The sequence below is a fragment of the Strigops habroptila genome, chromosome 2 (assembly GCF_004027225.2).
Source record: "Strigops habroptila isolate Jane chromosome 2, bStrHab1.2.pri, whole genome shotgun sequence".
NCBI classification, from domain to species: Eukaryota; Metazoa; Chordata; class Aves; order Psittaciformes; family Psittacidae; genus Strigops; species Strigops habroptila.
In genome coordinates, this window is record NC_044278.2 from 33779998 (window position 1) to 33803456 (window position 23459).

General features: G+C 42.3%; 2 protein-coding genes across 5 annotated transcripts in view; one reads left to right on the forward strand and one right to left on the reverse strand.

Moving 5' to 3' along the window:
* Window positions 1-2617, reverse strand: part of HSF2BP (heat shock transcription factor 2 binding protein) — a 116474-nt gene extending 113857 nt beyond the window's left edge. For 3 of the 4 annotated variants that reach the window (XM_030475733.1, XM_030475734.1, XM_030475731.1), the window contains exon 1: window positions 2535-2617. In XM_030475733.1, coding sequence (XP_030331593.1) covers window positions 2535-2570 — 36 coding nt within the window. In that variant the 5' untranslated portion in view covers window positions 2571-2617. Of the gene's footprint in view, window positions 1-2215; window positions 2290-2534 lie in introns of those variants that run through there. The other variant, XM_030475732.1, reaches the window with a different exon arrangement.
* A 932-nt stretch (window positions 2618-3549) lies between these two features.
* Window positions 3550-23110, forward strand: RRP1B (ribosomal RNA processing 1B). Its single transcript, XM_030475736.2, has 16 exons — window positions 3550-3786; window positions 5785-5867; window positions 6842-6899; window positions 7609-7694; window positions 8733-8794; window positions 10410-10539; window positions 11990-12054; window positions 12599-12762; window positions 13480-13574; window positions 14408-14505; window positions 15020-15039; window positions 15445-15570; window positions 16384-17126; window positions 17665-17811; window positions 18553-18619; window positions 19728-23110. The coding sequence occupies exons 1-16, from the start codon at window positions 3555-3557 to the stop codon at window positions 19916-19918; spliced, it is 2367 nt and encodes a 788-aa protein (XP_030331596.2). The 5' UTR covers window positions 3550-3554; the 3' UTR covers window positions 19919-23110.
* The last annotated feature ends 349 nt before the right edge of the window (window positions 23111-23459 follow it).

Below are 23459 nucleotides of genomic sequence, written 5' to 3' on the forward strand. Positions count from 1 at the left end.
AGATGGACTCTTTGTAAGCTATTTTTTTCCCCACTCTGGCCTAAAGCAAATCATATCACCTCTCTGCAGCTGTTTCTCCACCCAAAATGTGTGCAATGTACCTCAGAATGCTGTAAAAATTAGCATACACATTTTAAAATGTGAGCAGCTAATGCACATGCCAAGCTATTGTTCCGAGACTGTTGTAAAGGATACAATAACTCAGTTTTTTAATTAACTCAAATATTTGCATGATCCTCAATCACCTTACTAAATTACAACAGCTCTTCTAGAGAAAATTGTATTTTTTCAATAGAATCTATCTTTCGTGAAGAACAAAAAATATCTGCAACTATTTGCAAGCAATTCCATGTAAAAGTAATTTAATCCTGAGTTAAAACAAAAAATATTTTACTAGTTTCCTCTTCTGCCAAGCTATTGCTATAAAATAACTTTAATTCCACAATCCAAGAGAGTGTACATTTATTTTAAAATTATAGAGAAATTTCAGTACCAAAACCCTCCTAAACTCCAATTTCTGATGTGTGTGCACATGCACACTGCTGTATCTTAATAAGGCTACCATATACACACAGACATAAAAAAGGTTTAATATCCTTGGCCTAAAACATTAATCATCTGATATGCTTTCACAAAGCAAAATTCTAACAGATCTTAGTACTGGTTTGCTCTGCACCAAGAAAAGTGCAGAAAAAATTAGACTCTTTATGTATCACACCTTATTTCAGAGGGAAGAGGGTACTACAGAACACAAGAAACTATCTCCGACAGGTAGAAAACATGCCATCCTCACAGCCTTCTCGTGTCCAGCCGCACAAGACAAAGAGGTCATTATCACTGGTACAGACAATGCTACCCTGATGTTTCTGTCCTTTCCGACCATTTCCTCTAAGTGTCTCTTCTCCCCTACTTCCTCAGGTTAAATATTTCGAGTTTTGCTTCCTACTCTCTTTTTTCCTAGCTGTCTTTCAAACCCAGACAGAACAAGGCAGTTCCAGCTTCCCGGTTCAGAGGCATCAGAGCTGCAATAAAGGTATGGACAAAAGATCTTGCTTTTTATTTGGTTGCACTTATCTGCATTTAGGAAGTGCTTATGGCAAAGTTAGTACAGCCAAGTACCACCACATTACATGATTCAAGAAAAATACAACTGATGTAGGTCTCAAGAAAGTATGCAATAAGCACACAGCAAGAGGACTCCTATAGAGCAATACCATGTGCATGTCAGCAAACTGGAAGGACAGAGACACAATTCAGTATTGCTCAAACTTATGGAGCACAATTTGGTATGGGCATAAAAATAGCTCTGTTCACTAGCAGGAGCTAAATTCAAGTAAAACACGCTCCTGAAGTACTGGGATTGAGACATAAAATACACAGTAAGGAGGAAATTCTCATTTATAGTTCCCACTGTAAATGCAGATCTTTGCAATACTGCAGTTCCAGCAGCCAAGTTTATTTTCCCTGCTTAAGCAGATACTCAACATCCCTCCCCGCTATAATAGTATGTTAAGTGCAAATACAGACCATAGAGAACAGTAGTTTTCTGTCCAGACCCTTACAGAAATGGCAGGTTGTAGGATCTCTTACATACTGGATGTAGGAAATTTGACTTCAGTCCTCTTACACAATGGCTAAGTTAGTTCACAGCCCGCGTCATATGAACCCCCCTGCCCTGCCTGGCAGAGGGCTGAACAGGGCAGAGATCCCTGCTGGCGATGAACACAGAATCACAGAATGGTTTGGGTTAGAAGGGACCTTAAAGATCATCTAGTTCCACCCCCCCTGCCATGGGCAGGGACACCTTCCACTACACCAGGTTGCTCAAAGCCCCATCCAACCTGGTCTTGAACACTTCCAGGGATGGAGCATCCACAACTTCCTGAGGCAACCTGGGCCAGTGCCTCACCACTCCCACAGTAAGAAATTTCTTCATTATACTTAATATAAATCTCCCCTCTTTCAACTTCAAGTTGTTACCTCTTGTCCTGTCACTACATACCTTTGTAAAAGTCCCTCTCCAGGTTTCTTGCTGGCCCCTTTAGGCACTGGAAGCTGCACTGAGGTCTCCCCGGAGCCTTCCCTTCCCCAGGCTGAACAACCCCAACTCTTTCAACACCCAGCAGAGAATCACAACCAGCCCTCTCTCTGCTCTCCACCAGCCCAGGGCATCTCTGCCATTCCTCTACGCAGTCCCATCACGTTCCCCCCTTACCGGGGCGGGGGTGAGCTATTATAAGCCAACGCTGCGGGCAGGAGCCCGCCAAGCAGCCACCGCAGCTCTCGACGATGATCCCCAGGGCCCGAGCTCCTGCCTGCCTCGCACAACCAGCTCCACAGCACTGGCCCTGCCAGGCAGTGCCCGTCCCCCTGCAGAGCTCCACCGCGCAGGCCCCGCCATCGCCCCTCACGGCCCCACCAGGCCCGGCCGACCTCCGCAGCAGGGTCCCCCGCCCGACCCGAGCGGACGCGCCCCTGGGGCGGCCGAAGACAGCGGCCAGGGGCGGCGCCGGGGAGAGGACCGCACGCTCTACCTGCGCGTCGCCCGCGAGGCCGGCGCGACGTTGCATCGCGCCAACAGCCGCCGCCAGCCTCGTGGGGCAGAGTGAGAGCGGGAAGGGCGCGCCCCCGGCGTCACGCCGCGCCGCTGCCCCGCCCCTCGCCGCAGCCCCGCCCTCCCTCCCCGCGGTGCGAGGGCCGGGGCCGGGGTTAGGTACTGTCCTACCCGCGGGTAGCGGGTCCCGCGGTCAGTGCGGTGGTGTGATGGAGACCTGCTGGAGGGCAGCTTAGCTGAGAAGGACGTTGGAGTATTGGTGGGTGACAAGTTGACCATGAGCTGGCAGTGTGCCCTTGCGGCCAGGAGGGCCAAGTGTATCCTGGGGTGCATTGAGAGGAGTGTGGCCGGCAGGTCAAGGGAAGTGGTGCTCCTCCTCTACTCGACCCTGGTGAGGCCACATCTGGAGTGCTGCGTCCAGTGCTGGGCTCCTCAGTACTACTACTGGAGCTACTGGAGAGGGTCCAGCGGAGGCCACAAGGGTGATCAGGGCCTGGAGCATCTCTCTTATGAGGAGAGACTGTGAGAGATGGGACTGTTTAGTCTAGAGAAGAAGAGACTAAGAGGGGATCTCTTTAATGCATACAAATATCTTAAAGGCGGGTGCCAAGAGGATGGTGCCAGCCTCTTTTCAGTGGTGCCCAGCGACAGGACAAGGAGCAATGGCCATAAACTAAAACACAAGAAGCCTCATCTCAGCATGAGGAAGAACTTCTTTACGTTGATGGTGGCAGATGGTGGAACAGGTGCCCAGGGGTGTCGTGGAGTGTCCCTCTCTGGAGACATTCAGAACCCGCCTAGACGCGTTCCCGTGTAACCTGCTCTGGGTGGCCCTGCCTTGGCAGGCGAGCTGGACCAGGTGATCTGCAGAGGTCTCTGCCGACCCCGACCACTCCGGCTGCCCCGTGCGCGCCCGCCACGCCCCAGCCACGCGCTGAGGCCGCCCCCCCCGGCCGCCGCGGTGCCTTCCCCGTGATGACGGCAAAGGCGGGCGACGGGGATGTGGGTGACGCCATCAGACGGCGCCCGGCGCGGCTCTGCACGGCGCGGCCGGGACGGGCCCGGGCGGGACGGTCCGGGGCAGAGGCAGGGGCAGGCCATGGCTCCCGCCGCCGTGCAGCCGCCCGAGATCCAGTTCGCGCAGCGGCTGGCCGCAAACGAGAAGCGCATCCGGGACCGCGCCCTGAAGAAGCTGCGGGGATACATCAGCGTCCGGACCCAGCGCCCGGCCGGTAGGGCCCCGCGGGGTCTGGCGGCGCGGTCCGGCATGGCCCGGCCCGGGGGCGGTGGGGCCGACGGGGACCGCAGCGGCGGGGCCCGGGCCGGGGCTGGTGCCGGTGCCTCAGCGGCGCGGCGCGGGTGGAGCGGCGGGTTGGCGGGGGGTGGGGAAGCACGTGGAGCGGGGAACCGGGTCCCGCCGCCTGTGTCCTGGCCCTCACCGCGGGGCCGCCACCTGCGGGGTCTGCAGGGGATTTTTAGGGTTTGGTTCTGGTTTGGGGGCCGGTAATTTTTTACTTAAGTATGTTTCCTCAGAGGAAGTGTTCGCCTCGGTGACACCGCAAGCACCGCGCGCTGCCAGCAGCCCTCAGGGGAGCCGAGGGCCTTTTGGATCCTCACCCATAAAGTTTCCCCTTGGTGGCCGCGGGCAGGCCGGGGCCCAACACCGGTTCAGGGGGCTGGAGGACTCGGGGGGGTAAAGGTTGTGTTGCTGGCAGCATTAACGTTGCCGGGATCGATGCAGTGTAGCTCATGCACTCTCTTTCCCAGGAACAGGACCTAAATGCACTGAGCTGATCCAGACTGAACCTAGCCCAGTACATGGAGCATAGAGTTTTATTTTCTGCAGTGCTGCCTGGTGAGGTGGTGGCTGCCTGTTTCTGTGACAGATATTCAGGAGCATTGGAGAGAATTGAGAAAAGTCCAGGAGTGTTTCAGCACTTGTACAGTTGCAGTCAATTCGCTGTTACCTATTCAGATTAGCTGTGTAACCTGTTACTTCCACATTCATGGTATGCAAAGGTTTCTCCAACAAGGTTTATTATCCTACTTGGAGCTGTGTACTGTCACCTTAGAACCAAGAGTCCAGTGCATGGACACTTCAGTGCTGTACCTGGAGACAACTTATGTCTAGCTAGGCCTCTCTGAAGCTGCCTGCACCAGAAGATGCCTCCTGTGCACCCTCTGCTTATGGACACAGGTTGTAGGAGGCTTATGAGTCATAGCAATGTATGAATGCATGGATTCAGTTCAGAAAACCTTCCTGTTGGAGCGATAAGGAGCACAGTACAGAGATGTCCAAGAGATTCTATGATGTTTCTGGACTGCTTTTTTGAGCATGCTGTGTTACAAGCTGGACACAACGCATGAGGAGGAACTGGTCGTAAGCATTTGCAGAGTACTGTGTCTGACCTAGTAAACATTCCTGCAGCATTTGGGAAATGTATGGAGGTTTATGCTACACACTCCTTTGGCTTTGAGGGAGCCAGTCTAGACTTGGCGCCCCAGGAGCTAAACTGAAACTGGAATGCTAGTCAAACCCAAGTTAATTCCTTGAAAAGATGTGGGGGAATAGATGTTTCTTCCCTTTACCCTGCTCCCTTTCCAAATAGTATTTGACCCATTAGCCACATTTGACAGAAGGAAGAGCACATAAGAACAGTCTTACGGGGTCAGGCCAGAGAGCCAAATACCCCATTATCCCATTTCTGACAGTCACTATAGATCTAGGGGTTTCCTGGGGACTAATAAGAGCAAGTGAGTGCATGTTGTATTCTTCCCATGTACTTTCCGAGCCTCCAGCTATTCTTAGCTCTGGAGACTTCCTAAGCTGGACATGGCTTCGGTGTGTTCAGTAGTGCTCATTGCAAAGTGCAGATTCCTTTAAGTTTGTGGAAGTAGCCTGCCAGATGGACAAGAGTGCTCTAACTGAGGGAAAGGGCTGCAGGTTAAGCTGATGCCTTAAGATATTAGGAAACAACCACAGGGAAATTGTCAGTTGGGACGTGAACCTTTTGCATGTTGCAGTCAGCCCACCATGAAATGCAAATGAGTAGGAAACAAGGGTGACTCATTTCCAGAGCTCTTAGATTTACTTGCTGTTACATCCTATTCAAGCTAATAATAATAAAACAAAGGTTACCTTTTCTGGACTTGAAGAGAAAGCTGCATGAAAATCCTTTGGAGGAAATGTGGGGTTTTTTTTCATTTTTGTTCTGACTTCTTTACCGTAGGTGGCTTCAGCCAGGAAGAACTGCTAAAAATATGGAAGGGCCTGTTCTATTGTATGTGGATGCAGGATAAACCTCTGCTACAGGTACAGTAACTGGTTTTATATTTGCTTGAATGGGTCTCTTCTAAAATAAGCATTAGGGACATACTAATTGAGAATAGTGAAAATTACCTTAGTGAGTTTTACTCTTCTTTTTTTTCTTACCCTCCTGCCCTTACGTGGCACATGTGGGAGAGGTGACTGTAACTGCGTGATCCTCACCACATGAACAGAATGAATGGCATCATGTTTGGAGTCACCCTCTGAATGGCAGGTGTAGCTGTTTACCTTCCAAAACCAGAATTGAAATATATACCGTTATCAAGTACATTGATCTGATTGCAATAAAGCAGTGATGGCAGGTTGCCCTTAATTGCAACTACAGCTTATGCAACCTTTAGTTAGCCTAGTTTGAAAGTTTCACATTTCCTTTTCTTTTTTAGCTTGGTAGCACTTCGTCTACTACCAACTTTGTCTCCGCTACTGACTTTTGTCAACTACCAGCAGTTTGTCTCCCTACTTTGCAAAGATACCAGTTTTGGAGTCCCAGATCTTAGTAACCTCACTTTACTAGTTTTCAGATCCCTTGTCTGTTTGCATGAGCATGGTTTCTCTCACACACAGCACAGAGACCTCCGCTTACAATTAGACTATATGAAAACAGTACTCCTAAGTTTTACATCATTTGTTAATTCAAATACATGGGGGTTTTCTCCTCCTAATTTAATTTTGCCTGCTTTCAAAAAGATGATTTGTGCGGAGATCTGGCAAAATAAACAGGGTTTGGTACCCTTGAATTTTTGCTTACAACTGACCTAATCCCAGTGGGAGGATAACTGCAGTACTAAAGTAGCAATCCCAGTGGGAGGATAAGTGCAGTACTAAAGTAGCTGTTAAGAGAATATTTTTCATTTGAGGGATGTTTCATGATATTCATACCTCTTGCTGGTTTCTGGTTGCATGTTTAATGAGACCAAGCTCTGAAATGTGCTATACTAATTATACTTATTTACTTTTAGGAGGAACTTGCAAACAATATCTCGCAGCTTATCCACGCGATTGAGAATACAGAGACTCGTAAGTACTATTTCATTATCTAATGCTTTTTAAAGAACTTTCATCTTTGGTGATTTCGAGGCCATTATCACAGTGCCAGAATAGAGACAGCCAGACACGGGTGCTGCTTTGGGTTTTTTCTTTTGCTTTTTGTCCAACTGGCCTGTGTGATTGCATTAAGGGAAGCATGAGATGCAATTTGTTTGTGGTTTTTGCAGAAGAGTTATATCTCCAGGGTGATAAAGGTGAGACTTTGCAGGGTGGGTCACAAAGCAAACTTGTCCGCTTTGCCATTCTACCTAGACTTACTTGTTGTGTGTGTTTTCTACTCAAACCCAGCCTTGTTCCATGAGCTATTAAGCGCCTAGTGCTCAAAATGCACTTGAAGTAGAATGTTCAGTCAATGCCAAAACTTGCATGGGCAGAAATGAGTGCAGAATGGATATTTTAACTTGTGCATACATAACACAAAATAGATGCAAAGCTAGTCCTGTGATTACACATGTCTTTAAAAGTAGCTCTGTGCCTTTTCTTGTGTTCTGAAGTTTAACTGACATGTCCTTGTACCTGTCTCATACACGTCTTTCCAGAGCAATATCCCTGTCGCTAGGCAAATCCCTTGGGAACTGCATCCCTTTCTCACATTGAAGTGATTTCTTAAGATTCTTTGAGGTTAGCAAAATATAATGTTGTGCCCGACATGCAGGGATTTTTTCTTACTCTCTTACAGGACACCTGTTCATTCAGACATTTTGGCAAACTATGAACCGCGAATGGAATGGGATAGACAGTCTGCGTCTTGATAAGTACTATATGGTAATACTATCTCTCTTGTAGCTCTTCTCTGCAAGAAAAGATGTAGCCATGGTGTGCTGAAAGGCTGCTTTATGCACATGCATTTATGTATATTGTGAGAGAAGAAAAGTGATCATCTTGATGCATTGCAAGAGATACTTGTTTTAAGGCTTTTGCTCGCCACTGCAGATCTAAAGCTAATGATGGTATATGTCATGCTGCATTTGCTTTCTTAGAATAACTTGTTTGCCTTTCTTTATAATATAGTGATGTTTCTCATTTATTTCTATACAGAATATAAATACTGTCTCAGAGGATGCTGCTTCCACATCAGAACTATTAGAACTATGGAACTATTTAAATCAGACTGTTTAAAGACTTTCTTATTACTCTGTATAAATTAGTTGTCACTAGAACCCCAACTTTCCACCACCAAAGTATCCACTGTAGTACATTCAGCTATCAGAATACTATCTATGGGAAACACTGCCTTAAAAAAACCCAGTAAAATCAGTGAGAGGAGAATCCTAAAAGACCTACTTTTGTAAAGAACAAAATCACATTAATTTCTTTGAAAGAAGTTAATTGCAGGCACATTCACTGCTGGTTTTTGTTTCTCAGTGTTAGCAGAAATCAGGTCTTTCAGTAAGTGAAGTGTTTTGAGCCAGTTCAGTGTAGCTCTTGTACATATGGCTGTCTGTTAGTGCAAGTTTCAAGTAAATTAAATTCTTACTATCACCTGTCCCGTGTTGTCATCGCCAGTTTAAGCTGTGGGTTTTTTTAGATTTGGCAGCACTTAGCGAAGAAATCCGGGTGATGGTGCAAGAGAAAGCTGTATGGTAGAAATGGTCATGGATTTTTCTGGACTTAGGATGTGAAAATAGCTTAATGTCTTTTGAGCATCCTTCTGTTGCTTGACATGATAGACAAGTCTGTCAAAATGTTCATGAGGAAGTTTTCCACCTTGTGCTACAAAGAGGTTTACTAAGAAGTCTATATTATAGTCAAAGTAACTCCTTTATTTTCACGAACATGTGTAACGTATTTTGTACTTTGCAGCTAATGCGTAAGATTTTGAGGCAATCCTTTGAAGTGCTGAAAAGAAAAGAATGGGATGAAAGGTAAGCAGATTTCTGAATCTAGTTGCATCATAAAGAAGTTGCCCAATTTACCCTTATCAAATATATTTTCATTTAATAGATCCTTTTTCTCCATAGATGGCACTGTTGTGAAGTCTTAAGACTAAAGGCTTATTTGTTCTCCAGATCACTTATGTTAGGTAGTTTAGAAACAAAGTTAGGTGTTATGCTTCATTAAGTTAAATACACACTGCAATCGATAACTGACATTCACCTAAGCCATTTAGTACATGTTTCACAGGAAGAGATTGAGGAAAGTAATTCATGTATGCTTATGCAAAACCTGAACGTAGGAACTTGTCGTGGTATTCTAAGCAGTCATGAAATCTGAGGGCTCCAAATGTTTCGTGGAGGTTGTTAGATCTGACTGATGTAGCAAGGATAGCTATCAGTGGAATAGCTGAGCACCTGAGGCTTTGGCCTCCCTTTTTCCAGCTTCACTGGAAAGACAGCCTGGACACCCTTCACCAGCAGAGGAGGCAATGTGGGAAGAGAAGATCATGATTCCTTTCCTTGCAGAGTGAGGCAGCTCAGGAGCTGCCTTTCCCTCCTAGGTGGAGCCTAGAAGCTGCCTAGCATGTCTTCCACTTCTCTTTTAAAATGCTTTTGAAGAAAGGAGTGTTAAAGTAAAAGTGAAATAATTTTTATAGTTTTGGGATGCTTTAAATTCTTTTTGGATCTGAAAACGTGTCTTCTGGGGAAAATTTCAGGAGGTCTCACAGCATGCTGGGGAGAAAACGTAGAATATACAAAGCTTCACTTTGCTGAAAGATAACAAAGATAGGCCTCAGAAAAAAGTCCCAAGTGCTGCTTAAATGCAGCAATGACAGCATATTTCTGATCCATGGATCCATGTCACTCCAGCAGTATTTGTTAGTACTCCAGAAGTCAGTAACTGAAGAGAGCCACAGCCATACTTGTAGACAGCTTAGTCTCTTCTGGCTTGAGCTATGGAGATGATAATTTTTTTATGCCTAGCTTATCCCTCGATCTGTTCTTCAGCAAGTGTAATTGTTTTGCTCTAAGAGACAGTGGATAACATGCATTAAAGAAGGCAAAGTCTGCACCATTGAAATGAGTTTGAGAAGGATCAGTGTTAAATTTAATCCTCGGGTATGCATCAAAATGAGTATTGTCATAAAATGGACGGCTATGAGGTGTTGCCCATTAAAATGGATGAACTTGACAGCTCTGTCTTCAGAACACGCTGCTCAAATGGCAGAATCCTTCCTCCTACCCATCAATCATATGTATGATTGCATACATTTACATCTCAGTCCAAATTAGGTCTGAATTTTAAAGCAGTGATTTTCACCATAGCAAACTGCATTGAGTGGGTTGTCTGATGCTGCAAAATAATCTAGACTGTAAAAAGTTCTGATTATGGATGGATTTTTTTAAAAAGCTTGCTTTAAGATGTGAAAATTTGCAACTGGGTTTATTTCTTATGAGTATTGGACAATCATCCTAAAGAACTGATAAAAGTGAATGACTAAAGTTTGTTTTCAAAGCAAATAGGACATAAGAAATTGAATATGAATATCTTGTCCTTTCTTTTTCTCTTTTTTTTTCTTCCTTCTTTTTTTTTTCTCTCTAGTCTAATTGAACTATTCCTGCAGCTACAAATGAAAGAAATTATGGACCCAGACAGCAATTCTCCCACTGGGATAAAGTTACATTTCATTGATATCTATCTGGATGAATTGGCTAAAGTTGGTGCAAAGGAGGTTAGAAAATAAGTTGTCATTTTCTTTCTGATTAATGTTGACTGTGGCATGCAACATTTTAGAAGAAATACAATTTTTAGATTCTGTATGTTTTTAAGTTTTTATTGTAGCAACATTGAATAAGCGTGAAGAAAGCGAGTTTACGATTTATGCTTTTATTCATAGTGTACACAGTGTAAATATAGTAGTTTCTCTCAAGTTCCTGAGAACTCTCCTGAGTTCCTGGTATAGTGCTCCAAATTGAGGTTGGAAATAGCGATAGAAAAGTCAGACCATTTTCATTTGTTTGTTTCATGAGAAAGAATTTAACATCTTTTTCCTTGCGTGAACGTGTTTGGCAGCCTTTGCTTTTGCAAAAAATGACATAAGGCCTGCTCTTGGCTGATTGTGTAACACCTAATAGAGGAAGAAAGTGAGCTTTCAAAGTTGTCTAATAATTTGCTTATTGTCAGCTTCAAATCTTGTTGGCTGTGCATTGAGCAATTTACCCTCTGCATCCAGTTGTTCATTTTGCTAATGACGACTGTCTTTCTCTGCTGCATATTGCTGTTTCAGTTGCCCTTAATTTTAGTTAATGTTACAGTGATGCAGGGTTTTGCAGCAACTGAAAGCCTTTTACTACAGCTGTCGCTGCTGAACTTCTTCCAGAGTTTCTCCTGTTACTCCATTAGGGTGAGCTGCCGCTGCCCCACACTTCATTCCAGGCTTCTGCTCATTTACCTCCTTTTGTTTCTGGCATCGGATACATCTCCTTGCAATGGACGAAGCTGTTCACAATTTTCCTTGTGTATTCTTTGCAGTCAATATTGAAAGCAATCCTGCCTGCAGCTTTTTGTGATTCTGGATTGTGGAGTGTGAGGAAGAAGATGTCTGCACAAGAGAAGTGCTTGCACTTGGAGCCCAAATAATTTCTGCAGCTCCACAGGCACAAAATTGTGGTTAAGTCAGTCATGGAATGCATGGGGAATTAGTCCCCTGACTATTTGAAATCACAGCTGATGCTCATGAATTGAATTTAGGGAAGGACTTTTGTCTTTAGTGCTGCTGTAGCTGACAATATTTTGGCCCACGCAGTCCAGTTAAGAGAAACCCAGATCTTATTCATGTCTGCTACAGACATTCTTTGTGATAGCTCACAAAATTATGTAAGTTTTCTCTGCCTCATATTTCCATATCTAAAATAAGAAGCTTTGTTGTATTTCTGTGCTCAGTAGATTAAAGTCTGCAATGCAGTCAACACTTTTATAATGCTTCCAGGGAATATCTGGAAGTTAGTGGTAGCAGTGATAACAAGAACTCACTGGATACTCTTGTCAGTTGGAATTAGATAGTATGCTGAAAGGCTTTGACTTAACTTCTTAAAGAAAATTCCCCTACACCAAACACTTGAGGAATTTGAGTGTACACATACAGTATTTACTATACTCTTTCTTTTTTCTTTCTCATACAGCTCACAGCTGACCAGAATCTCAAGTTCATTGAACCTTTCTGCAAAATTGCTGCTAAATCAAAGGAGTAAGTTTCATGAAAGCATAAATATTTTTCTTAAGAATTAAGAAATTCTGCATATACTACTCCACATGGTAGTAAATGGATCAAAGAAGAGTCAATATATAACTTCAGAATGTAGAGAAAGAATGATATTTTACTAACGATGTGCATAGTCATTTGAAGATAACTTGTGTTTGTCAAAGCTATAGATAATCTTCATGGATTTATAAGAACTATATCGACCTCAGTTGGTTTTGTCTGGTTATTTTTCATTAAACATGCATAGAACAGCTGAGCTGGTTAGATTCTTTGTTGTTGCAGTGTAATATAGTGCAGCATGTAAACACAGTGAAATTTGAGGGGAAAACATGGGCAGGACACTGTTTGGATTAAAGGACTTATGTTTAGGAAGTAACAGGTTCACTTTCCTCATCTGGAGAGCTATATGCTTTTCCACTTTTCTTACCCATTTTCCCTGTGTCCCTCAAATTTCCATTTCTTAATGTGACAGAGGAGGTTATGTATGCTTTTGCTGTTCAACTCTCATCCCTGCTCTCTTGTAATGCAGTCGATGTATGCTGCATGCCATAGCCACTGGTATCTTTGAGATCATTGTGGATCAGTCCCCCTATGCCATCGAGGACCTGATGAAAGAACTGGATAACAACAGTGATGAGGAGGATGTGTCTGAAGAAGACAAACAGGAAAATGAAGAGGTGCTTGAAACCAAAGGTGAGCTGGAAGTTCTAAATTGCCTTGGTAACACTTGCTAGGATTTAAATATCTGTTTTTTAAAAATACATTTATGCTCTGACCCAGTCAAGCACATTCAAAGTATTGGGGGGATGATTGTGTTTTCCATTCAAATGTGCTTAAACAAAGTGACTCCAAAAGAACATGGAATCATAGAACGGTTTGGTTAGAAGGGACCTTAAAGATCACCTAGTTCCAACCCCCCTGCCGTGGGCAAGGACACCTTCCACTAAACCAGGTGGAACGTGTCACAGAAATCACTGTTCTCTATAGTTCTGCAACAGTGCTAGATGGTAACCTAGTCTGGCTTTTGGGTCTTGGGTATCCACAACATTTTTGAAGACGACAAAATTTTGGTGTTCTGTGGAAGTTTTAAATTTAAAAAAAATAATAATAAAAGAAGCTGAGCAGGAAGATTTTCAATCCAGATACACTCTGGTACAGAGGCAATTTTTTAAAAGGCGCTCAGATAATGCCACAGTTGTGTATTGCTTAATGGTGACATAAAATAGTCCAGGCTCATAAGAGCACATGAAGAAAAATGTACCTGATCTTCTGTCTGTCACAGTAGTGTGTGCTATCTTGGTTTGAGAAAATGACACCAAGTTCAACTCTTCTGTTAATGAAGCAGCCATGTCAAGCTGTCTCGAACAAACTAAACACTAATATTCAGTCTTTTTTTTTTTTTTATTATAGCAGACAGGTGCTTGTCAAGAAAATCAGCGCAGAGCTCTGAAAAAACAGAGAATGTTCATGAAAATACTGATGGTGGTATTGGGACTGTTCTTCAGGTTTGTGGCTTGTTTGCTCTGTTATGGATATTCCCCCTCTGTTTTCTCTTTTCCCATCCCTTTGAAGAGGTACAGAAGTAAAGGGTGTTAATCAAATAAACATGTTACAAAGTTTTAATCTCCTCCTGCTTTAATGTAAGGTGCTATTTATGTAATATGTATACTCTGAGTAGTTTATAAGAAAATAAATCCATGTCTAAATTCTGAATTCTTCTTTCCTCTCTCCCACACCTTCTGTTTTCCACTCCTCCCTTCCTGTTTCAAGAGTTAAAAATGTATGGTAACGTCCAAGTCACTGTGGATGTTGAATCAATCCTCATAAGTTTCATTGACAATAAGAGCAAAAGTAATGATACATAAGAGAGAGGGTAACATGTTGCAATTGGGATTTTTTTAGACCCATTTCCAGTGCAGTGTAATGTTTTTGACAGATCCACCCCTCAAACACACATGCAGGTAGATACACTTCATGCATCTGTGGCTTTCAAGCAAGAATTAGGACATGACACACTTTAATTCTGATATCTACCTAAGTATTTGATGGAGTTCTGAAGTTGGTTGGCTTCTCTTATGTAAGAATGAAGGTTAGGAACATTTGAGAAAATGATGCTGAGTTCAGCTGTTATGTTAATGAAGCAACCATCTGGAAAAGTCAGTATACATGTGTGAAAGGGGTGTAAATATCAACAGAGAAAAAGTTTTCCGGCTTTAAAGGAAGTGGCTGTTTAAAGGATGCGTAACACTACTTGAAGTGTCAATAACATGAGTTGCAGTGGGTTATCTTGCATGAATAAGCTGACTAAGAAAAGCTGTATCACACTTTCCTCCAACAGTTTGATTACAAAGCTGTTGCTGACAAACTCTTTGAATGGGCAAGCAAGAAAAATACACCTTCCCTTAACAGAAAGCGTCTGTACAAGCTGGTCAAAAAGTGAGTTCTGTTGAAACACACCTTGCATGTGCCACCTTGTCTTAAACAACTTCTACTTTGCTTTCTCTCCACCCTCGCTTGTCCCAGTGACAGTGTCACAAGAGCAGGCTTGTCTCACAGCCCTGGATAACCTGGATAAAGTGCCTGAAGCCTGTGCTACTGTTCCTCCTTGGTACTAGATAACTGCAGCTACCTGAGGTGTATCTACACTGGGTGGATTTGGACTGCAGGATGTGTCGTTAGATTGTGTGTGATGGGAGAACTATAACAGATATGGGAGAAGAATTAAATTGCTGTTTTCTCAATACTTTCAGTGATTTGGTTTGAGTTTTTGGACTTCTGAGGCTGATCTCTTCTGGGATAAGCTCTTTGTAACTTCCTGTGCAAAATATGTTGTTCGTCTTTTGACAAAACCATAATAAGTACCGTGACACTATGTTGCTTGTGGTGTTATTGGTACTAAACCAGTAATGCTGATTTGTTTTTCCTTCTCTCCTTTCTTCCCCGCCTCCAGGTTCCAGGACTTAGCAGAAGGTAAGGACTTGAGCAGCATAAAGAGACAGTAGTTTCTTTCCATTAAAGGATATATAATGAATCTTTTTTTTTTCTCCTTTTTTTTTCTTTTTTTTTTCTTTTTAATTTGTATTTCAAGAATATTGTTTTGGAGGGTTTGTGGGGTTTTTAAATCTCATTAACACACATTACATGGTTTTGGTGAGATGGCCAAATCCCCTTCACAATTTGAGCAATACTTTACTTTGTCATTAAAACAAAAATTATTTTTACTTAAATAGGAATCACTCATTATTTTCTTTTGGGTCGAGGGGGAACAAGCAGTTGATTTTCTTTCATTGGAAGTTATGCTGTATATGAACAGCATAACTGTTCATAGAAGTAGAACTATTAGTTTTCAGATACCTTATCCTTCCTCCTCAACAGGAATCTTCCCTCAAGATATTCCTGAAGATGTTTCTACCGATGAAGACGATGATGAATTCAGCAGGAGAAGGCGAAAGAAAAAAGCTGTCAAGTCTTGGAAGGAAAACAAGATGGAAAAAGTAAAAGGTAAGGCAAGATCAACCTTTGGAAGAGACACAGTCTGCATTCACTCGTGTAGTTTGGCAAAGCATCAGATACAAACTGTTCCGAAGAGGGCAAACCTGTTGTTCAGGATGTGCTGATTTGTATCATGTTGTGATGAAGGTTAAATGTGAAATGAAGGTCTCTTTGAAAGTAGTGGGAGTTTTGTTACCAATTTTGAGGTAAGCATTACCTCAATTTCAATCAAAAGCAGAACTGGAAGCAGTTGTTTGCATTGCTCCATTGAGCAGTTCCATTTACTGCAGGAAAACAGAACACGTCAGTCTTCTTAAAATAGGATGACTGTTAGAATGTGGGAATTTGGGGATGTTTCTGGAAAGATGAAGAGTTACTAAGAACCAAATGCAAGCATCTCTAGCATTATGGCTTATATTGACGTGGCACAAGCCCAGTCATACCCAAATATATCTCACCAAACTACTGAACCCCTGAGTTGCTCTTCTGATGGGCTTAACAGATGGGTAGTAACAACTTTTTTTCTAGCGATATTGCTGTACAAAATAGCATTACCTCAAGAAATGGCTTAGATGTTAGCTGTGCTAAGGCAAGATCGGCAAAATATTAATTAGGCCAGGTGTCAGAGGACTGCAGTGTCCTGAACAGCTGTAATAGTAAACCGCTGAAACACTTGTGCTGGCTGGTAGGAGGAAACTGGTACACCTATTTTAAAAGAAAAGAAAAATTTTAAAAAAGGGGAAAAAATAGAATAAAATTCAGTCATTGTATCTTTGTGTTTCACATGAGTCTTATATGGCATTCTTTTGGGGATTGATTTAGAGAATGAACAAGAGATGTCAAGTGTGAAGGAAGCACCAGCTCCCCAGAAGAAGAGGAAAAAAAGGAAGAAGAGGGACAGCCTAAGTGCTGATTCTGGAACAGCTGATGGAAATTGTGAGGAGGGAGTAGCTGAAACATCTGAATCTAATGTCTGTAGCCAGGGAAAAGTGCCAGAAAATAACAAGGAAAGGAAGAAAAAGAAATTGCTAGTAAATGAGGCAAATGAGACCACAAATGTAGCAACTGACACCAGAGAAAATCATAGTATCTCGGCACAGAACAGTCTGACTGACTCAGAACAGAGTAAAAAGAGTCAGTTGAAGAAAATGAATCCAAAAGTGCAAAATGTTCCTGTAAAACCAGCGTGTCAGAATGGACCAGCTAATGCCAGTGAGGCAGAGGTTGTCAGCCCACCTGTCACACTGTTAGTTCCTAAGGTTGTGAAAAAGAAACAGAAAGCTGAGGCTGTCTTCGCGAATAGGGATACCCTTTTGCAACAAAACAACATGAAATCCAACAAGGAGGGCTTGCTGGGGAGCCTCTCAGGAGGTGCAGACTCTGAATTTGTACCTGCCAGAAAGGTCAAATTGAAGACAAAGACAAAGTTAGTTGGTTTGGAAGGAATGAAAGTTTCCAACCAGAAAGCAGCAACCTTGAAAAAGAAGAGAAAAGTAAAAGATGTCCTAAACTCTGTTGAAGCCAATGGAGTTCTGGAGACTGCATTCAAGAAAAGCAGGCAAGGGGTATGTATATCTCACTCTTTGCTCTTCATTTCTTCATGAACTGCCAGGCTCGTTTTCAGATTTGGCTTTAGCTTTTTGAGTGTGGGGCTTTATGGGCAGGCTGCATGTTGATGTCATCATGCATTGTTGCCAAAAGAACTCAATTCTCCAGAAATCCTCACCCACTGCCTTGGTCTTACACCCTCCAGTGCAATGACACTAAAGCCTGTGCCAGCTACACAGCTGAAATAACTTGCTGCACTCTGATGGGCCAGGGAAATGTATTACAAATTCTTCCTTCTTTGCTTTGCAGTGACCTTCCTATTTCTGTACACAGCTTGCCTTAAACTTCTGTTTTCAGTCATGCTAACTGCAAAATTAACTCCTGAGAGATAACCATGATGATTAGCTCCTGTGAGTACCAACTAGATCTCTCTCAGTTGTGGCAATATTTACTGAAGCCACGTGTGGTAAGCTTTGAGCACCGATCACGGTACTAGGTATAGTTAACTACAGTACTTTTGCACTGAGAGCATTTTTTCCTTTCCTTCCTTTATAGGAAAGCAGTGTTGCTCTCTCATCATTAAAGAAAAAGAAGGCAAAACCAGGAAGTGATTTTGTAAAATTTGAAAAAACAACGTTGCCAAAGGCAGTATTCCTCAGGAAAGCGAGAAGCGCCATCTCTTCCACCAGGGCACCCATGCAGGTAACATGTTCTCACAGATGGCAGCTGGGTCTGGCACCGGTCTCTTCCCAAGCCACCAGTCCCAGCAAAGGGTGTGACCTCCTTCGTTCTGTCTTTTCCACTCTGCATTAGTTTCCTAACATGGGCAGATAAAACTGGAAATGCTGTTGCATTTGCTTGTAGACAGAGTCACACATAGCTCCAGAGTTTCAGAAAATGAGGTGCAGGCATTTTTAAATCTCTACTTCTTTCCTCTGCTTTCAAAAATACCTTCTTGTTGAAAGGACCCCATTCTGCACCTGCTCATTTCACAGGAAGCAAAAGCAAAAACTGACTTTCAATCTTGCTAAAGGACTTTGAACCTCCATTTCTTCTCATTTGTGGAGGCTGGCAACAGTACAGGGCTTCAAAAGACTGCCCTATTTTCTAAACCTTTTAAACACATAGTATCTTTTCAATCCCTCTTTGCATTTTGATTCCAATGGGGCCAGTGTATTTAATACACATGTATCTTCTTGTGTGTTGTTGAATCACGTAATGACATTAAGGGGAGTATGTGATTTCTCTATAAATGGAATATGTTTGCTTTTGGCTAGAAAAACAGTGCTGTCTTAGCAGGGATCAATGCTAGATGACTGGGGGAGTTTTAAATAAAATGAAGGAAGTAGGCTGCTTTGCATCAGTTTTGATAGGGCACACGTAAAAGGTCTCGTAGCATTGCCTCAGAAATCTTACATTTCACGTGTTTATTTTGCTTTATAGCTGAACAAACTGCAGTCGTCCAGCTCCAAAAGAGTCACGTTTGGCTTGAATAAAAACATGACTGCTGGTGAGTCTTAGCACATCTGTGTGTCTCCACAGTCTCTCTTGTAGCTGAGGAAGGGGGAAGCTGTACGCGCTCATACACCTCACCTCTCTAGAACAGGATGATTCTGATCCTTTTTTGTCTCAATATTTGTATACAGTTTATAAATCATCCTCCAGTCCCATCCAGAGGAGATGGTAAAGTTAGGACATTTGGCCCAACAGCTAGACTTGCATGGGATTGCATTACAGGCTTGCGAAGTAGCCTTAGAGATAGATAACAGTGCAGCAGAGCAGTAGACTCACCTTCCTGAGCTGCCTGTTCTGCAGGGCTCCTCTTAGGGAAACACACGCACTTCACAGTCTTCATTGCTTACTTCTGTTTCCTAGGACAAAGGTGCTGATATGCCGATGAGCTCAGGCTGTATGATAGCAAAGTTTCAGTTTCGTCTTGGCTGCCTGTGGTTTATTAATGGTAATGAGTAGATAAATGTCACTTCTCGTTGGGATCGCACATGTGAGCAGACAGCGTATTCCCTGTTAAATATATGCCTTGCTCAGTAGCATAAAAGTTTATGCCGTGCATTCATTTAGCTATTTTTTTTTAACTTTCTGAGGTGTGCTATAGGCCAAGTTCAAATGGAGAACAGCGTGTAGATATATGTCTTTATGTTAGTATAACATAGCTGCACAGAGAAAAAAATGCCTTCCCGCCAGCAGAAAGGGGATAACCAAGAATCTGTAGAGCAGTGCTGTTTTAACAGTCAGAGAAGAGATACTTCTTACCCATTGTCATCTTTTAAACTACAGTGTGGTGTTCTTCAGGATAGCCGGAACACTTGTTTCTGAGCAGTAGGCCCAGAGGCTCCAGTGGTCTGTGAAATCATGGGGAATGTTTCACAGCCTCTCTATGGATTGCAACAGACCCCATTCTCAAAGGCACTCTGCTAAGAGGTGTGCTTCACCACCATCTCTCCATTTTTTTTGGCTGTCTTTCTTAGGCTTCTGATCCTTATTGATGGACTTAAGGGTCTCAGGCAGACTTCCAGGGTTGGGCAGTTCCACAACTGATTGATGGGCCCAGTTATTCCAGGAGTAGTATTTCTTTAACTTGTTTGCTTGTTTTCCAACAGAATTTAAAAAGACTGACAAAAGCATATTAGTGAGCCCAGAAGGACCCTCCCGTGTGGCTTTCAATCCTGAACAGAAACCCCGTCATGGGGTGCTGAAGTCACCCGCAGGCACTCCAGCAGGAGAGCCTCAAATGAAGAAACCATTTACTGTATCAGCTAAGAAAAGACCAACTGCTATGAACTTCTTTTAAATCAACAGATGTGGCCTACTTTTGTACAGGATGTTTTGCTAACCTAGAATGTTCTCTGGAGGTATTTTGAACTTCTTTATTTTTTTAAGTTAATACAGATTGTATATACAAAATTCTGATTGTGACCTGGGTCATTGCTATTTTGACACCACTTCAGCTGTTATCTTGAAATATTTGTTTTGTGTATTTACAGAAAAGAAACAAAACCCAGTCTCTGCTCAGGTTTGGTCTACAGAAAGTATGGTCTCTGCCCATATCATTTCCAAGAGACTTGTTCATTTAATTAAGGAACGTTCAGGGTTTGATTGTCCCGGTGATGGGGTTTTTTTTTCATCTAATCTAAGAAAACTTGCACTTCATGCTATTAAATTGTCTTCTATTGGATGGGGCTGAAGAGGGGAAAAAAACAATGTAATTTTACACCTACTTATGTATTTTAAAATTTTGCCCCATCATTTTCCATGTGTTGCGCTTGGCATCCCATTAATTCTTCTTCTGGAAGTAATGATTACCTCATGTCTCTGTTTAATAATAGTTGGATTTGGGAGCTTTACAGATGGTAAGCAAGCTTTCCCTTCCCTAGGATAAGAAATGCCTCGCTGCTCAAGTGGTCACTGTTGCAAATAAACCTTCACAGCTGGTTGCCTGCTGCGTTGGGAACAGTCACCACATTATTTTCAGTAACACAAGTGCCAAGGCTGGCTTACACTTGACATATTGTAAGCTGGCTCCTTTTTACTGTACCCGAAGTAATGCTCTCACACAGGAGAAATCTTTGATATTTCCAGGTCTTCCCCCACCCCCACTGCTGTTTTTCCTGAAGGTCTAACAAGACTCCTAGTTTTCTACGTTAGTAACTGGTGTCACCACATGTTACCAGAACTCAGATCTCATTCAGTGAATGAACCTCCGATTGTACTGAAGTGAGCTAGATCGGTGTAGTGCATCTTTGGTTCGGACACACATCTCTCTAAAAGCTTCGGTACCTCTCAGTACAGGGTAAAACTTTACAGCCCAGGCAGCTTGGGTTTGGTTTTGATGTAGAACCAGAAGAATGCTTTCTGCAGCATTTCCTTGTGTTAGGTTTTTATTTGGATATTACTATGGTGCATGTTTTGTTTTCTCTTTGCTTCTTTGGTAAAGAATGAGGTGTGTTTCTGTGTGAGACCATTAATGTATTCTGAGGGGGAGCTGTGAGGAAGGAGAGAGCAAATGCAGATAAAACCATTTTTGATACCACTGGAAAATTTGAAATCTTTCTTTGGAAGTTTTGCTTATGTGAATGAGGCAAAGGCTTTGCAGCAGATCTCGGCATTACAGCTCAGCTTCAAAGCACAACCTGGTGCCAGAGCAAAGCTATTCGTGAAGCTTCCCACCAGTTATTTCTGTGATCCTGTAAGATGGAGGGTAGGCCTGCTCCATTATCAATCTTACGATAACTGGTAAACATTTAGCTACTTCAGCCAGCAAAAGTAAATCTTGTGAAATAATGTATTTGCGTACTTCAGCACTACTTTTTACCAGTCTTTGACACTGACTGTCCTATGCCAGATTACTCTTCTTAAACAACTGGATTAAAACTGCTCTTTTGTAGCTCATCTAAAATTTCTTAAAAATACCTGTCTACTTGCAGGTTGTTGGTTGGTCTCAGTTGCTCAATTCTATCCGTGCCAGTTCTTGCACTACGTTTGCAACGGTGCATGGTTTGTGGTACCACCAGAAAGTCATTTTGCTCTTGTCTTTTCTCATTTAAAGTGAAGGACTGAATTTCATTTGGTTTTGTTTTAGTTTGTATTGGTTTGACTGATCAGTAAAGAACTCTGGAGAATACATCTGATAAAAATAATACTTGCTGTTTGAGCAATTGTTGTTCATTTATGTTTTTAAAATATCTCATTGTATATTAGCATAACGGATTTCTTTGACAAGGCGATGGTAAGTAGGGTTTAACAAAGACTGTTCAATATCTTGTAATGTTTATCTTGTACTGTGGGTGAGAAGTCTCTTGTGGAATATGCGTAAAAGCATTTGTATGTGCATGGTTGTTAATGCCATAGGTTGAAGATGCCATGTTACTCCAAGAATACAGTTGCAATCAGGAGGTGGATCTGGTGTGCACATTAAAATCCAGGATTGGGACATGTTGGGGTTTGGTTTGGTTTGGTTTTTAATACATATAAATTATTATGAAAATGTATTTAAATGGTTGTCTGGACCTTTTTCTATTGGTTGTGAATCCATTGAACCTGTTGCTTGTCCAAATATTTTGTTGCCCACAGTGCTAAATGGAGAGGGCAGAAACGGCAGTCAGGTTTTTATCTCAAATTTTTGTGATGTGATTGCTTGTTGGGATTCATTCATAATCCATCTGTGCCATGAAACTGGTGGGATGTTTTGTAAATATACATATGTAGTGTGTATTGTCGTCAGTTGTGTCTGGAATTTCATTCAGGACAACTTTACAAACAAAACCCAAGCAGTGTCAATGCATTTTAATCATCGTTGGGTTAATCAGTTGTTGGGTTAAATTTAATAACATTACCCAAAATATTTGGTAGTGACAATTCCAATAAACATTGAAAAAAAAAAAAAAAAAAAAAAAAAAAAAGAAAGGAATGTAACATTTGGGATATTCACTGCACAGACACAATGGTACTGTAAGGAGAGAATGTATCGATAGGAAAAGAGAAAAGAAAAACTGATCTGACCTGTTTGATGTCACTTTATAGTTTTTTTCATAGTGTTATTCCAACTCTACAGCTGCCAATCATGCTCTGAGTCAATGTGGCATACCTTTTAAATGAACAGTATTTTGTAATGATTGTCTCTGCATTTTTGTTATGAATCTGATCAACTTTGTATTTATCAAGCTCTAATAGTTTATAATCCTTTATCGCTTCAAGAGACCGCAAAAGCACAAAATGAATATAGCAAGGCAAAAAGTTGACATTATATTTAAATTATTGGGTATGCAAGATCTTTTATAGTCTGTTAAAGCTGTGTGACTTGGAAAGCAACAAGTACCCTTTTTGTCATTTCTTTCCTGTGCTTAGACTTACAGGCAGAAAAAAAAAAAAAATCTATGTGCCATTTTATGTACCTCTGCAACAGCATTGTTAATGCAAACACAGTGTAATGCTGTGAAGCATTACACAATTTAGTCTAGTCCAATAAACCATCTTTTTTTGTGGACATTGCATTTTTGGTAAATCCGTAAATTTGAGGGGGTGGGAGATGGGGTGGAACCATTGGGGACGGACACCCGAAAGTACAAAGGAAGCTGTTCTTGCATGCATGCATGTGCTCTCTCTTTTCTTTTTGTTGTATAAATAGCTAAAACTGATGAAGACTCAGACACACATCAAAAGTGAGTAGGGTTGTGATAGAGTATACCTGTTCACACACCTTGAGCTTCTGATCTTTGTAATTGGGCCATAGATAGGTATCAGCAGCCTGAGACAGATTGCTCAGGAGAAACAAGTAGATCACACGCTGTCATTCCTTGACAATTAAAATTGGTAATTGAAGTGATAATGGGGCA

What these genes read in the sequence shown, in the direction of transcription:
- RRP1B (XM_030475736.2), top strand. Translation starts at nt 3,555, where the DNA reads ATGTGGGTGACGCCATCAGACGGCGCCCGGCGCGGCTCTGCACGGCGC. An exon ending in GTTCCAGGACTTAGCAGAAG is followed by an intron (nt 15,040 to 15,444) that starts GTAAGGACTTGA and finishes CCTCCTCAACAG; the next exon opens with GAATCTTCCCTCAAGATATT. An exon ending in CCACCAGGGCACCCATGCAG is followed by an intron (nt 17,812 to 18,552) that starts GTAACATGTTCT and finishes TTTGCTTTATAG; the next exon opens with CTGAACAAACTGCAGTCGTC.